The sequence below is a fragment of the Chenopodium quinoa genome, unplaced genomic scaffold (assembly GCF_001683475.1).
Source record: "Chenopodium quinoa cultivar QQ74 unplaced genomic scaffold, ASM168347v1, whole genome shotgun sequence".
Classification (NCBI taxonomy): domain Eukaryota; kingdom Viridiplantae; phylum Streptophyta; class Magnoliopsida; order Caryophyllales; family Amaranthaceae; genus Chenopodium; species Chenopodium quinoa.
In genome coordinates, this window is record NW_018743920.1 from 7,090,486 (window position 1) to 7,107,001 (window position 16,516).

Here is a 16,516-nt window from a genome sequence, read left to right on the forward strand (position 1 = left end):
GACATACTGTTGATGATCTTTATTAGCTAAAAACATTAAATTAAAGAAGAATTTGGGGCTTACCATCAATAAAAATCGATGGCAGCCCCTAAGTTTTACTATGGTGGTTAGGTTTGAAGAGATAGAACAAAGATTTTTTTTTTATTTTTTTTTTTTTGGTAATATAGATTATCCTCGATCTAATTCATAACGCTTATTTGGTACAATTTAATATAAGATAACACGTGACACATTATGAGGATTAACGCGTATTTAACAATAATAAATGCAAAAATTGTACCAAAAAAGCAATATAATATAAGATGTGATTCATTATGAAGATTTAATTGGCTTAGCAATATTGTTTTTTTTTAAAAAAAAAATAGCATAGCAATATAAAACTTGTACTGTTGTTCAAAAAAAAAATAATAACAATAATTTTACTGCATTGCAAGCACTTATCATCATGCAAATAAAATTCAAGATGCTCACTTAATTATATAAATTAATTTAATACATAGACCGAAAATTTTATAATAGTTGTTTGAAATATGACTACCATAATGTTTTAATAATTATATAGTTCATAATTGACATATTTTTTCCAAGTAATTAATTATATTACTTTATTAATGGTATTGAATATTATTATAAATATTTTTTAAATTTATCAAATTTTTAATTTCATTTATGTAATTTTTATTCTTATTTTATAGTTTCTCGCAAAATATTTATTTTATGTTGGATTAAAATTTTCAAAATTTATATTTACACTGTAGATATTATAAGATTAATTGTGGCTATTTTATAACATGAAAAAATGAACTGATCATATTATATATCATTAAAATAATATAATAGTCATTTTTCAAATGATCGCTGTAAAATCGAAATAGGGTGCTGGTAGTAAGAGGGTTGTGAAAAGAAAACATTATTGCTACGTAAGTTTAATAGTGTTTGTTGCCTTTTCAATTGATGAACTAGCTATGTTTTATAGTAGAACAAGTTTAGAGGCGCACGCAATGCGTGCACGACTATCCCCCCTCTTTATACTTTGTGCATAAAGTTATCTTTATAATTTACTTATTTGCGTATATGGCATATATATTGACATAGTTTTATTACTCCGTATTTTTTATAATTAGTAAAGGTAAGAATCCATTAAAGGGATTAGCTTTTAACCATGCAAAACAATCCTAAATTTTACAGTGCATTTGTTGTATTAGTTCTACAATTACATACATACTCATTTTTTTAAAAGGATGAATTGAACTCATTCAAGGTATTATATTTACAAATGATTAAGTAAATTTAAAGGGAATAGTCGTGCACGCATTGCGTGTGCCTCTAAACTTGTATCATTTAAATTATACATACTTGTAAAATATGTGTATAATGTAAATATTCGTACTACTAATTAAATTATAGTATGTTGCTTTTATACTTATATAAAAGTTGAAAAAACCTATGCAAACTTACAAACACCGACTTTTAAAACACCAAGTGTCAAATTTATATCATCAAATAAATATTCTCGAATTAAACTAATATACCGTCTAACATAATTACACTTGAAGGAATTATTTGATATGAGAAAAAATAACCACCATAAGAGAAGTTATCTTTTTAAATTTATGGAGTAGTTAAAAATGGAAGTTATATTTTAAGGTTAAATTTTAAATACATTTTAATTTTTTTTAATTATAATAAATATTTGTAAAGAGGGTAAAATGGTCCATCCAAAAATTTCCAACCAAAAACACCTCTTCTCTTTATATATTACATAGATTTAGTAGTACAAGTTTTTTTTTTAAGAATTGTACACTAATTTAAGTTCTATATTTATGTACTGTATTTTATTTTTGTAAATAGCACAGTTGTCACACTTGCACATTTCTCTCCTACCATCACCTCCTATGAAAGGATCATTCCACAAGCTTTTTTCCACCACCTCGGACGTGGGACGGCCACCCGCCTTGGCAAATGAGGAGGTGGAGCTGCCACCAGGGCTACGACAAGACGCAATGCCACGACACGTGGCCGTGATTATGGATGGAACTGGGAGGTGGGCTAGGCAGAGGGGGTTGCATGGAAATGCAGGCCATGCTGCAGGACAAAGGTCATTAACACAAATGGTGACTTTATGTGCAAAATGGGGCATCAAAGTTCTTTCTATTTTTGGCTTTTCCCTTGATAATTGGCGTCGTTCCAAAGTTGGTAACTTTTCCTAATATGTTATCTTTAGCCTAGCATATCGTTTGATCCTTAGTCATTATACATGAGCATTTAATTCATTGATGTTTCGCGTACATTAAAAGGTAAACTAAGTTTAATTTTTCTTAACTAGACCGAGAAGTTGTGAGTCTTGTGACATTTTGTGTTGGGTTTATAAAACTAAAAGCCTAGCACCAATTAATACACATCTGACACCATACGATGTCGTGCAACATCACTTAGATCCTCCAATAAATACAACTTGAAGATCCCTTGAGATTACTTAGTTAAAAATTGACTAGTTTTTGCTCCGACTAAACTCCATTATTAGCCAATCAATCAGCCACATGATTAACTTTTCTACAATTATGTCCAATGGTGACCTTCCATCATTAAGTACAATGAAAGCTTTAAATTTTCGGATATCTAAAAGCTAAGGCCAACATTATGTAAGCTACTTAAGCTTGAATTTGTACATCAGTATGTACCACGTATTCATTTTAAATTATATAAGTACTACAAGAAGATTACATTTGCCATGAACAACCGAACAAACACCAATCACACACCAATCACAAATTCAAACGTGATTAGTTTAAGTATGGAAGGACTAATACATCAATTACATGTCCTTTTAACATATTGTGTGAATATTCAATGAGAATACATATCTTTCTTCCATCACTCTCTATAATTACTACGAAGTACTCCGTATATTATACGGAGGGTAGGTGATTTTATTTTTGTCTGATTTTGTATTTGGCAGATGATTATAATGATTAATGAACAATGTTTTAATGACTGAAATTCAACCACAAATGTTTTTTAAGAATTCAACTACTTTATACTATTACCTTCGTTTTTTATTATGTGCAACAAAGTAATATTTTATGTATTACAAATAATTTTTTTTTTGTTGCACATAATAAGAAACAGAGTAATATTTTGTATTGCGTGTATATTGATTCTAATCAGTGTAGTCGCAATAAAACACTGGGCTTCATATGGCCAACAATCCTTGGCCCAAAAATAACGGGAGTCATAAATGCACGTCCCTAAATTAATGATGGCTCGGCCCCACAACCTCACTTGTCAAATAAAGAGATTTTGCAACGTGATATATACAGGCAAACACCCACATCTAAGTATTTATATTTAAGATATTACAGATAAGGATGTTAGTGGGGCGGGTCAAATAGGAGATCCGCCCAACAGAGTAGAGATGGGTCTTGGTTTGACGGGTGATGGGGCGGGGGTAGATTTTAGGTTGTACCCGTCATATCCCCGTCTCACCCCACTTCGCACCCGCCCCATCCCCACATCCATATATTTTTAAAAACAAAATTATATACTTTTATATTATTGTATAAAAAAAATTATGTAAAATAAAATAGTAAATACAATACTTTGTAATACACTTAAATTATAAACAAAAAAAATGTGTAATATTAACAATAATTTTTTTCTTTTTGCAATCTTTATTAATTATGAAGGATTGTGTATTAGGGAGGCGGGTCTTAGGTGGGGATGGATATTCAAGTGGGGGTTGGGGCAGTGATGGTTTTGAAATTGTACCCGTCAGGGGCGGGAATGAGGATGAATTTTAGACTCGCCGCGGGGATGGGGATGGGGATGAATATGAAAATTTTAGATGGGGATGGGGATGGGAAGGCTAACATCCGCTCTGTCCCATTGACATCCCTAATTACGGAGTATTAGTTCTAAATCCTATGGAGTAATAAAGAACATGTGTTTTTATATGTTTATTAGTAATAGTACAATGCAAAGGAGAAAGGAGGTTTTGAATCTTATATGTCTTCTTGTGAATTCAATTTAATGGGGGCATGCTCTTTTCCCTATTTTCATCCCTCAAACTTCTAAAATTTCTACGTTTTATGATCGTAAAACATAATACAAAATATGAAATGCGCGAGAACATGTTCACTAGGAAAAACACGTATTGCATTAGAAAACAATGATGAATAATAACTAGGGTTACTATACGAAACAATATCAGATAATCTAATACTTGTACTCCCTCCATTAATTTTTAAGTGCAACTTTTGCCATTTTAGTCCGCTAACAAATACGTGCAACTTTCTATTTTATTTCTATTTTTGGTACACAAAAACCCTGAAAAATTACAAATGTACCCTTACTTAAAAATTCAGATTTTCTTAATTTTACCCTTATCTTATTTTAATCACAATAACCTTTTTAATCTAATCTAAAATTATTAATCTAATTCTACCCACCCCAAGTCTACCCACCACTTATTCATCTCTTTCTTCAACCTCTCTTCATCTCCTTCACCCTGTTCATCTCTTTCACCTTCAGCCTCTTCATCCCTCCTCCCTCACGAGTCACGACCACCGCCCCTCACACCACCATTCTCTCTCCTATTACAGTAAGCTAGTCTCCCCTCACACCACCGCCCCTCACACCGCCATTAACCCACTCTCTTTCCTTTCAAATTTCTCTGTAAAACTAACCCATAAAAATGGGGTGTACAACTTCAAAGCTCGACAACGAAGACATCATTCGCCGCTGCAAAATGGGATCTACAGTTTGATTTGTTTCGTTTTTCATTTTTGTTTCGTGTTTTTATTGTTGATTATTCTAGATCTACCATTTTTATTGTTAATTTTCCGTTTTGTAAGCTTCTTGTATTTTGTATTGTATTTCTATTGTTAATTTTTATTGTTTATTATTGTAGATCTACAATTTTGTATTTTTTTTTTCGATTTTTTTGGGTGATTTATCTTCGAATTTCTGGGTTTTTTTTTGGATTTTGTTCGATTTTTTGGGTAAGAGTTAGTGTGGTGAGTTGGTTACGGTGGGGTGAGTGGGTGGGTGGAGCTGCCGGATTTTTGGGAGGTCTGGGTTAGAGGTGGGTCTAGGGCGTGGGTTTTTTTATGGATTTTGTTCAATTTTTTGGGTAAGTTTTGCCTCGTGAACTGCAATTTGCCCCAAAGTTGCACTTAAAAATTAACGAAGTACTTCGTATAAATTATCAATGTGTTCTAATGACTTTGTCGCTGCCGTCACGGAGGATGACGCCTCTTGTTGTCATTGACCAAACTGTCAAAATTGAGCTTATTGAAGATAAGAGGAGGATGGAGCATCTCATGCGACCAAGATAAAATTGGATGGAGATGTGAGAAGTGACTGAATCTCATTAGCAAAAACACGGTGAAAAAGGGGAACCGACATGAGTTATGTATTGCCACTCACATAATTTCAAATCACAAACCAGTTCTAAACATTTACTCCATATGTAATTTCATATAAATATAAATCGGTAAACATAACATGTAATAAAATTGATTTGCACCACATAATATGACATTATCACCTCCCTAAACATGTGGGCATAATTTTTGAAGTTACTACCACGAAAAATTAATGCCTCATCAAATTATAAAAAAAATAAAAAAATTAGCCACTTAATATAAGAATTTGGACGAATTACGCTACTTCAAAAACACATTCCTTTGACATTGACCTTAGTAAACTGTTAGTTTAAATGTGGCGGCAAAATCAACTAATTTTGCACAATAGTTTCAACAATTAAACCAACAGAATCAGTCATCAGTCTTCTGAAAACAGAGCCAAAAAATGTTATCTCTCCATCTTTCACCCACAACCACTTTCTCTCTCCTAAAATCCAACCCTCAAAAACCCACAAATCAATTCTTCTTACAATTTCACCCTTTAATTTCTTCTTTTTCTTCTTCCTCCAAATTAGATAAGCATCCTATCGCCACCGCCTCGGCGGCTCCCACTATGGGACCCGCCGTGGCGATGGAAGAGGAGCTGCCACCGGGGCTGCGGCACGAAGCGATGCCGCGGCATGTGGCGGTGATAATGGATGGGAATGTGAGGTGGGCTCGGCAAAGAGGGTTGCCTGGTGGTGCAGGGCATGAAGCAGGGGTGAGGTCATTGAGGCGGATGGTGGAGTTGTCTGGTAAATGGGGTGTCAAAGTTCTTACTGTCTTTGCCTTTTCCTATGATAATTGGGTTCGCCCACAAGTCAGTACTTTCTTATCCTTTTGCTCACCTACGTGTCTTGATTTTTTTAGATGACATGTTTTGACTATGCAATGTCAATCCGAGTGAAATATGATCATATTTATTGTTAAATTTGTTTTGATATATTTTTTAACTTTGTATTTAGGATGTTAAAATTATTTGAACTATGATTTTGTTGGACTAATAGTGGCAACTAACCAAAATTAACGGGTATTCCCAAATGCAGGTAGAAGTTGATTTTTTAATGAGCTTGTTCGAGAGAGGAATTAAATCTGAATTAGACAACTTTATCAGGTAGGTTATGGCATGTCCTCCTTTAAACACCCCCTTCAAATCCTTGTCTGATTCTAATTGTTCGTCTTGATTAGGAAATTAAATTATGTATTATGGTCATTTATGGATGATTTTGATTGAATTTAGTTTGAATATGTTGACTACTAATAGGATTCTACTCCTCTTGTCAAAAAAAAAAAAAAAGGATTCTACTCTCTATTACTAAAACGGCTAATCGATTGGGTGCAAAATCAATTCAATACGTACAATTCGTGTCTCATTTCAAAAATAGATAACAAGCCTCGTATTTCATTTTATAGACGGTTTAGAATAGTTAATACGTGATCGAAGAAGATTTCTTTTGCAAGATTATTTGGCAAGAGAAACTCATATTATCCTCAAAAAAGATTGTGGTTCACCAAATAAATATATTAGTACAGAGTTTTTAAAATGGATTCGTTTTTTTTTTTTTTTTTTTTTGGTTCTTAGCAGTTAGCTGCCCTATATTGCTCTCACCTAGTACAAAGACTTATGGATTAAGACCCTTTTGTCTTAGCAACTAAATGACATACTACTAGAACTTTCTTTTCACTCTTGAGTCTCGACGGTCTAGCCACTTCCAATCATTGTCATAGTCATCACCTTCGCGATTGTAGATATAGACTAGAGCTGAATTTTATCGAAATTCAAGACCACGAAAAAAGGAAAATAATATGTATCAGATAACACTTTGTTTGGCTAATAATATTTGGTTGAACAGGCAAGGTATCAGGATATCAGTAATTGGAGACACTTCCAAGCTGCCCATATCCTTACAAAAATTGATAGCTGATGCAGAAGAGACCACAAAAGATTTCACAAACTTCCAACTAATTGTTGCGGTTAGCTATAGTGGGAAATACGACATCATACAGGCGTGTAAGAACATTGCTCAGAAAGTGAAAGACGGTGCTGTGGAAGTGGAAGAGATTGATGAAGGGTTGATTGAACAAGAACTCGAGACTAACTGTACTGATTATCCTTACCCTGATCTGCTGATAAGAACTAGTGGTGAGCTGAGGGTCAGTAACTTCTTGCTTTGGCAACTGGCTTACACTGAGCTGTTTTTTGTGAGGGCTCTTTGGCCTGATTTCGGAGAAGAGGAGTTTGTAGAGGCCTTGATGTCGTACCAGCAAAGAAGTAGACGTTATGGTGGAAGAGAAGTACAAGAATCAAGTGCTAATAGTCGATGATAACGATGAAAAACTTGCTAATAAAAGAGGTTATTCTATATAATTAAGCTTAATAGAGAGTTCAAGCAATACCCATCCTGCAGAGAAGATTGTTAAACATGCAGATAGTTGGGTGTATATTGTTACTATGGGAAAAAGAAAAAAAATAAAATCCCTTGGCCAAATATTTTGGAATCAGAATTACCCTTAATGTAAACATAAACGAGAAATTACTGCATCTTGTCCTAGAATAAAATTCTTATAATGTATATAAGTTATAATAATAACATGAATTTGGTATTGAGGGCTTGAGGCTCCTAACTTTGGCAGTATGACAGAAGTGTGTTTTTTATAATTTATCTGTGCCGTACCTGATTATGGCTATAGCAAATTAAGATTAGATATCTTTTTAGTTTTTTGCATAACTGGTGCCTGGTGCTCTGGTCCAGGCCATGGCTAGGAAATCCAATCGAGGATATCAGGCCTGATCATACGTGTTCAGCTTTAACTGTTTTCTGAGTTATTTCTCTGAATACTTGCTGCTCAATTTATCAGTTTAAGCATTAACAGCAAGAAGTGCAGTCCTGAAATAACTAATACAGAGTTCGCTCCTTTAACTGGTGGAAGAACTCATTAAGCATAGTATAGCTTTCAAGCACATTAAAAGTTAAACTAATTTTAAGGAGCCTCATTCCATTTGTTAATTGATCATTCAGTCAAAAAATTTACATTGCATCCTACTGTATCATGTTTCCCTTTAATATCCTAATAATCTTTGAGTCGACTATAACATCAATGAATGAAATATTCATCAACAAAAACTAAGCATACCTCCACCACCTTCGTTCTCAGCATGTTTCATCCATCACACTCTCCATGGGAACACAGGATGCAGCTTTTGGTTCTAGTGTCTTCCTTGCATCCATTGCTATATCAAGGGAGAGTCCTGTTATACGAAATTACAAAATAACCTTAAAACCAAAACAATAAGCTTCAATTTCATATCAACAAGTTTCTCGCAACACTTCCCAGTTCAAAGTGGTTTTGTTGCACACTAATTGGAACTCATAATCTGTCTCGTTTCTACTACATTACTACCTATGCAGGAGAAACAGAAACACCGAGCATAGTATTAATGGAAAGTTTTACAGTCTGCAGCTGAAGCGATTCAGACTTTTCACAATGAAGTCTTCAGATGTGCAAATGATCAGTTCGGCCATTGGATCCTTTTTGTACATTCCTGAATAAACATCTCATTTTTCACTGGCTGGATGCAAACTGTATTAATCACACAAGATCTTTTTGATAATTTACACGAAATGATCAAAATGCAAGTAGATGATTGAAAACAAGGGAGATCTAAAGCTCCAAGTTTCCATGATAAGGTATTGACTTCTTTGAAAAAATTAAGGTGTAGGATTTTAGTGGATGCAATTACTTCTAAAGCAACTTCATTTTTATAGTTTGGTGTTACTTTTGTCTTTTTAGCAGAAAGCTTGGTCCATGCGTAGCACGAGGGCTCTTAAAGCAGGATCATTCATGCCAAAAAACATGCTGTATAAATCAGAATGCTAATTAACATTTAGAAACTGTAGGAAAAAATCTCTAGCATACAAGTACTATTTTAGCATCTCCGATAAAAATTATCACCTTTCCTAAAATAGTATTAACTTATGATTATATGTCTTTCTAACTTTTCTATCCTCGGATTTTGTTAGAGTAGAGATTATAAATGTAGACAAGACATGCAACCTATATGTTCATATCTAAACTTCTCTCATCAAGACTGTCAAAGCTTACTTGATCCAACTTACCTCTGTTACCCAAGAATAAAAAAAATGGTTCTTTTTGTGAATTCATGTTTTACATAACTAATTAGTTCAACCCCCTTTTAATTTTATATTTTTTCTGGTTAAAAGATTGGATTTTAACAAGATTGTTGTATTAAATACACCAGCAAACTTTCAATGATGAACAAAGTTACTGAATAGCAAGTATATCTGTTGTATATGTACAAGAGTGTGGCCCTTTTTAAAAAGAAGAACTGATTTTTACACTAAAATAGCATCATAAATTTAAATGCTTCCATGCATTTTTTCACAGTGCTTTATATTGTCCATCAAAATTCATCATGTTCTTCTCCATTATCTTTCTGATTATAAACTTAATCAACTCCCTTGATCAGTGTTTCACCTCATCATTATATCCTCCTGCAGAACCCCCTTTTAATCCGCCAGGGAATGGCGTTATCATGTTCTCAGCGTCCCTCATCCATCGTAGCTCACCAGAATCCCCCTTCTATGACCCCAACTACACGCGAGAGAAGCACATACAGGAAGGGGTCCGCACCTCTGTAGCACGAAGCCGCTACTTCAGCCAACTCAATACATTGACAAAAGACTATGTCGCAGCCCCAGTTTCTGGCTGGAACTTGCTTATGAAATACACCATGGGAACACCAGCATTCAATAGTTATGGTATCTTTGATACTGGAAGTAGTTTTACCTGGGTCCAATGTCGCCCTTGCGTTCATTGCTATAAGCAAGGAAATTATCCAATTTTTAACCCACAAAACTCATCTACCTACCGACAAATCCAATGTAAAGACCAAGAGTATTGTTCCATGGCACCTGGACATTCTTGTGGAAGCTCTACTACTGAAGACCCTGACTTTCCCTTCTGTGTCTATCATGCTTCCTACATGGACAGATCATCAAGAGGAGTAGTCTCGACGGAAACACTAACTCTGTCAGCCGAGAATACCTCAAGGACCTTGAGCAACATGGTTTTTGGTTGCGGTCATGACAACCACGATAAAAGCCATAGTCCAGGAATTGTAGGTGTAGGCAACAATACTGCCTCCCTCATTCGACAATTAACTGTCTCTCATTTCTCTCACTATGTGTTTGCCAATGGGACGCACATACGGGGGGTAGCACACTTTGGGCCTGGAGCATTCACATCAGACGTTGGGATGACAACACCCCTTTTACCCAATGATTATGGCCTGTACTACCTAAACCTAACAGGGATCAGTGTGGATGGAACAGAAGTGAACCTTCCAGATGGGATCTTTGAGAAATCAATAGATAAGAACGGTACAGAAGTCGGATTCATCATTGACTCAGGGGCCTCATATACAATGCTTAGAGCTGAAGCTTTTGATATCTTGGTGAGTGTTATCATGGATTTCATGTCTGAGCAAACCCCTGAGAGCACTGAGCACTTCGAGTTATGCTACAGGGATATCAGTGATGCTCCTGAGGTGGTTTTCCACTTTAATGGCCTTGACTACATGTTATGTGATGCAAATTTATGGATAAGGCACTCAGGGTTATATTGCCTGGCTATGATCAGGCTCAAAGAAAGAGAGGGTAAGGTATCGCTACTAGGATTTCACCAGCAAAGGAATGTTCACATTGGGTATGATCTGGAGAACAACTTGCTCAGTTTAATCTATTCAGGAGCTTGTCCTGATGACGCTGCCGATTTTCTGCAAGGGTGAAGGCAGCATTTACTGTTTACAATAACTACATATAACACTCCAATGACAAGAAGTTGATGCTGAAAGCAGAAATTTTACAAGTAAACCAGATCCTTGTGCTTAATATCTCACATTTAGGGGTGTTGATATAATACAGATGTAAATAACTGAAGTCCTCAAAATATTCAGGGGAAATCTGATTTTTATGCTAGAAGTTGCCTAAAAATAATGATCAAAACTGGTATAATGGTCTTAACTCGCAACAAAAGAGAGTACTTTGATTAATGTTTTGATTAAGTCAGTTTTTCCCCTCTACATGGAATCACTTGCAAGAACTTACAACCATACCCCATATTGCTGCCCATCAAAATTCCATCCACCAAGGCACCAATTAATTTCACTCACAATGATACAAAATTAGAACTTCATGTAAAACCAAGCAAAAGACAGACAAAATGAGAACGTAAGAAACACAAAATTGCGATCTATTAGACTATATATTGAATTAACTGTACATTAAAAACTTCGAACAAGCGTGATAATTAAATGTGCCAATCATAGGATGCAGACCCAGGATATGGATCCACGAGGGGTAACTTATCTAAATAAATGAACAGCCGGTTTAAATTCTCCCTCATGATAACTGATAAATCAACAACATCACGGTCACCAGTGTAAACCCAAAGGTCACCTGACTTGACTCCTCTTAGACAATCCCGACAGAAAGGGCAAGATTGAGACCGAGTAGACCTGCATTGAATAAAAGAAGAATCCAGCATCAGATTCCCATATCTTGTAATGGTGATCTGAAATCTTCAAAAACAGAATTAACATTCCCGATTGATCCAAAGATCCAACATGACAGCCACTAGGTCTACTAATGTAACACAATAGCTTTCATGACTCAAAAGATGTTTTTGGCTGGACAAGTAAAGAATGTTCTTAGAAACTGTGATTAGTATGGTTTCCTAAACCTCAATGTCCCTCACTTCAGTCTTCCCCCTTAATTTTTTCCTCTTCTCTCACTATCTTTTTTTTTTTTTTTTTTTTTTTTGGTTTGATAATCCTGTAAAAAAAGACTGGAAAGATGGGTAGACAGACATTTAAAAAGAAATCCAAGGTACCAACTGCAGATCAAACATATGGCTAGGGCATGAGCTATAAAGAGTGGTTGAGTGATCTGATACTCTGATATCTGCACTGGTTTCTCCCCTTTCAGCATAGAGCTTGCAAAATAAGACAGATCCAACAACCGAGAAAGAAAACAGAGAGCTTACCAGTCTTTGTAACACTTGAAACACAGAGAGTGGTTGCAATTAGGCAGCACACCCTTGTCATTAATTTCCATGCAGATGCCACACTCCGCTTCTATCTCGTTTTCTAGCTCCATTGATTCAGACTTCTCACACGTATCTTTTCTTCTATACCTCTGGGCACATACTTCCTTTTGTTTTCTATCGTCCAATTCTGTAATTCCTGTTTGCAGTTGCAGCAGGGAAGGGAAAATCACACCTAACACACCAAGAAAAATAATTCGCTCATTAACTTCAAAACCTTACTAACTGACTTGCCTATCCCACTTTTTCCACTCCCACTCACACCCCTCCACAACCAAGAAATTTAAAATAATAATAATAATTAAAAAAAAAAAAAAAAGGTAGTAAAATGGAAACAAGAGAAATTGAGAAAAGAAGAAGTTTGAATTTTGAGTATCAACTTGGAATGTATGATAAACATCTTCATTTATGACCCACCATAAAACTGTCGAATGCTTGCTTTCTTTTCATGGACAGACATAGTAGTTTTCCCATCTTCATAAGTCTGCACATCAGCCAAATTGTGAATAAGTGACAAATTCCAATCCATAGGGTATTTGACACTCAGAAGTTTTAACCTTAAATTTCCTAATATACAATTTGTAAGAAAAAAGGTGATCATAAGCAGATACTACGCATGTATACCATAAAAATTAGAATTCTGAGTAGCCCAAGGGCACCAGCAAGGTAACAGTCAGTCCACTGAACAAGGAAAAGAAATAAGTGAGCTGCTGGGCTGTAGGATAGTCTCATCTGGAAGCAAGCGCCATCAGGCTGTCTTCTGTACCCTGAAGCACTAAGAGAAAGAAAAAAGGAGGGTGTGAGATAAATTCAATTGAAATCTCAGCATACATCTTACATCTTACAACGCATAGTTGGTTGCACTGAATGGGACCAATTAAATGACATTATTTATGTGAATAAAACCAAGAACCAAAATTCAACACATCCATCGAAGTAAACATGGAAAGGTTTAAACAAGGTATCTCATACTAGTATATACATTTCTATCATATTGTAAGGAGAAATGAGCATCATGGCACAACTTCTTGTCTGTATGACATACTGGGTTCTGGAAGAAATTACTGGCTTCATTCCCTTGTCTAGCTTATATTAGCACTAAACATAATTTTACACACTTTCCTCTTTGGACTATTGAAAGAGGTCTCATGCCAAAGACCTAGAATATACTTTGTACTTGACAAGCCAAAAACAAAAGCCTCAGAATATCAGTTAGTTGGTTCATGAAATCAACAAGTAAATAAAAAAATTTAAAAAAACTCACTCAAAATCGGAACATAAATTACATTTACTTCACTATCAGATCTCAGGTCAAATACACAAAATGCTTCTTTGCAATATGGGGTATTAGATATTAGGTATTTGCTTCCACATGTAAATACCATTAAAAGCTTATTTTCCAAAAATCACTAGAAAAATTTTCTCGCATTTTAACTACACTTGTCAACACTCCCCTCTCTATTCCTGATGCACTAAATTACCAATTCCACACCACCAAACAGGATCGGTGAATCGCACAACTACGACAAAAGACTACCAATTCAATTTCCTGGTTTTTACCAATAATAAAATTCAATACAGAACTGTAAAGGTAAATGTACCTCGGTGGCTGCTAAGCTAGCTTAACATGTCATTCTTTTTTTCGCACAATGTTTATTTCAAGCAATCAAGCCTATCTATCACACTACCCTTCAACCTCATATTTGCAAACAACCCATATAGTCGATCAATTTCCAAAACCCAGCTTAATAAAGCGTTTAAACGTTTTTGCCATAAGAAATTATGCATGCATTCACCAATTAGACAAATCAAATTCAGCTTCATATGAATCAATTTGATATATACTTGTATAATACAATCAACAAAGATTTTGCAATCAAAATTCTGCAAATTCTATTTTATATATTTTCACAAATCCATGCAAATACAATTGACAGATAAAAGAAATTAATCAAGCAATACAAAATTAAGAGCACATCAAATTATTTCTATAACTAGATTCAAGCTTACGTAACAAAACACAATCAAATTCAAACTAACACAATCAAATTCAAATCAACATAATCAAAATCAAATTAAAAAAAAAAAAGGACAGAGAGTATAAAAATTACAGAGTATTAGCGTGCTGAATATCAGCTTCAAGAGCTTTAACAGATTCTCGAAACGATTTCTTCATCTTCATCACCAATCATACCAATCACTACCAATTCACCTAACAAAATCACTACGAAAAACCTTCATACAAAAAAACTTAAACCAAAAATTCAAAAAAAAAAAAAAAAAATCAGTGTTACTTGATAATCGAAATCAGAAAGAGTATTATAAATTAGGGAGAAATCAATCATAAACCCTAGACAAAAATCAAAAACCCTAGAAATTGTAGAAATCGAAGAAACTTACTTTATCACAATTCACGAGACGTTGAAGAGAGAGAGAAAGAGTGTGTATGAGAGTGTGGGATATTTCGTCGCCTTCCATAGAGGAGGTGAGCCAAGGTAGTTGTAACTTCTAAGCCTATTATATTTTTATTTTATTTTTCGATTTTTTTTAAATGTAAAAAAATAAAGTTGCTTGGGCAGTAATAAAAAGGTTAAAACGCAGCGTTTTATGGTATTTGCTGGAAAAAAAGGGGGGGGGGAAATATGGAAAGTAGTGTATTTTTCGTTATCCTTTTCTTTCGGCAGACGTTATTAGGACGTGGCGCTTTGTATTTTGGTAGTTTGTGTTTTGGCAATCTTAAGGAAAATTCCAACTCAAATTAAGGAATTTTTTATTAAAGTTAATCCGATGTGTTGATTTGATAAATCTATCCTATAATTAATTGGCTAATGACATCTAGCTCGGGTCAAGATGTTTGAACAATTTTATTTTTTTTACATTGACTTTTTTTTTTTTTTTTGAAATGTATACATTATGGTTTGATTTGTTTAGTTGCATCAAGTCCAAGTAAGATTCATTAGAGAGCTTACAAAAGTTTCCTTTCATTAATAATTTTGTTATACAACCTTTGTTTCCTAAATATTGCATCAATTATGTTTTAAGGAAAAATTTACAATTACGGTTTAATTACATAAACTTAATTATGATTTTGTAATCTATATCATTATTTATTTTGTGTGAAATTAAAGGAGTTTAGTTGCATCAAGTCCAAGTAAGATTGAAATCATTAGGCAACTGATAAACATTTCCCTTGAATATTAATTTTTTATTTTATTTAATAATATGGTAATTATACGACCTTGGTTTCCTAAATGTTGCACCAATTATCTTCTAAGAAAGTTTTTTACAAATATTACACAATTTCTTTAAACTCCTTTAATTTCACACAAAATATATAATACCTTTACTAAAGCATTTTAGCCTTACAATTTCTTACTTACTTCCGGCTTATATGTATTTCACCTTCTATATGCTTTATCCAGTATCCACTTCCTAACAACTTGTCTTCCATGGTGCAATATTAAAAGAGCAAATAAAGTATAACTCAACATGACAATATGAGGATCCTTTAAAAAAAAAAAAAAAAAAAAAATCTAGTTACAGACATTTATATTTTATTTGTTTAACACTATTTAGACTAACGATACCTTGTAATGTTGTACACTAATCATAGTTGTAAATGCATGTTGGAAGGAGATAGATCATTTGATTTTCTTACATCAGATTTATTTTGGCATTTTTATACTTGATTTTGACATTCTAATATCAACTTTTGACATTGTTACATCTGCTTTTAACATTCTAATCAAAACACAAAAGAGTCATCAAGAATGATCTAGGAAATTTTATGTAGATGGGACTAGATTTGTGGGTTGTGGCTGGCTTCGAACTCCTAATCTACATTCAATGAAATATGAGCTAGAACCAAATTTGCCAAGTAACCTTGCCTTTCATTCTAGAACCAAATAGTGAAGGTTGGTGGCAGCGCACGTTAAAGGCGGTTGTGGCAGGCAGATTCATGGGGATTGATTGATTGTGGTAGTGAG

General features: G+C 34.3%; 3 protein-coding genes across 4 annotated transcripts; 2 read left to right on the forward strand and 1 right to left on the reverse strand.

Annotated features, from left to right (window-relative positions):
- Window positions 1–4,921: 4,921 nt before the first annotated feature.
- On the forward strand, window positions 4,922–8,030 carry LOC110688271 (dehydrodolichyl diphosphate synthase 2-like). The gene is made up of 3 exons (XM_021864992.1): window positions 4,922–6,225; window positions 6,452–6,519; window positions 7,259–8,030. Exons 1-3 carry the CDS (start codon window positions 5,812–5,814, stop codon window positions 7,728–7,730), a joined length of 954 nt encoding a protein of 317 aa, XP_021720684.1. The 5' UTR covers window positions 4,922–5,811; the 3' UTR covers window positions 7,731–8,030.
- Window positions 8,031–9,679: 1,649 nt separating this feature from the next.
- On the forward strand, window positions 9,680–11,453 carry LOC110688579 (aspartic proteinase CDR1-like). The gene is made up of 2 exons (XM_021865347.1): window positions 9,680–9,688; window positions 9,775–11,453. The coding sequence occupies exons 1-2, from the start codon at window positions 9,680–9,682 to the stop codon at window positions 11,212–11,214; spliced, it is 1,449 nt and encodes a 482-aa protein (XP_021721039.1). The 3' UTR covers window positions 11,215–11,453.
- A 196-nt stretch (window positions 11,454–11,649) lies between these two features.
- Window positions 11,650–15,137, reverse strand: LOC110688275. 2 transcript variants are annotated; one of them, XM_021865002.1, is made up of 6 exons: window positions 14,931–15,137; window positions 14,642–14,742; window positions 13,155–13,305; window positions 12,948–13,014; window positions 12,471–12,705; window positions 11,650–11,943 (listed from the first exon to the last, which is right to left on the reverse strand). In XM_021865002.1, the coding sequence occupies exons 2-6, from the start codon at window positions 14,710–14,712 to the stop codon at window positions 11,736–11,738; spliced, it is 732 nt and encodes a 243-aa protein (XP_021720694.1). In that variant the 5' UTR covers window positions 14,713–14,742; window positions 14,931–15,137; the 3' UTR covers window positions 11,650–11,735. The 2 variants fall into 2 exon arrangements, with proteins under 2 accessions (XP_021720694.1, XP_021720693.1); XM_021865001.1 differs by having other exon boundaries at window positions 14,642–14,780.
- Window positions 15,138–16,516: the final 1,379 nt, after the last annotated feature.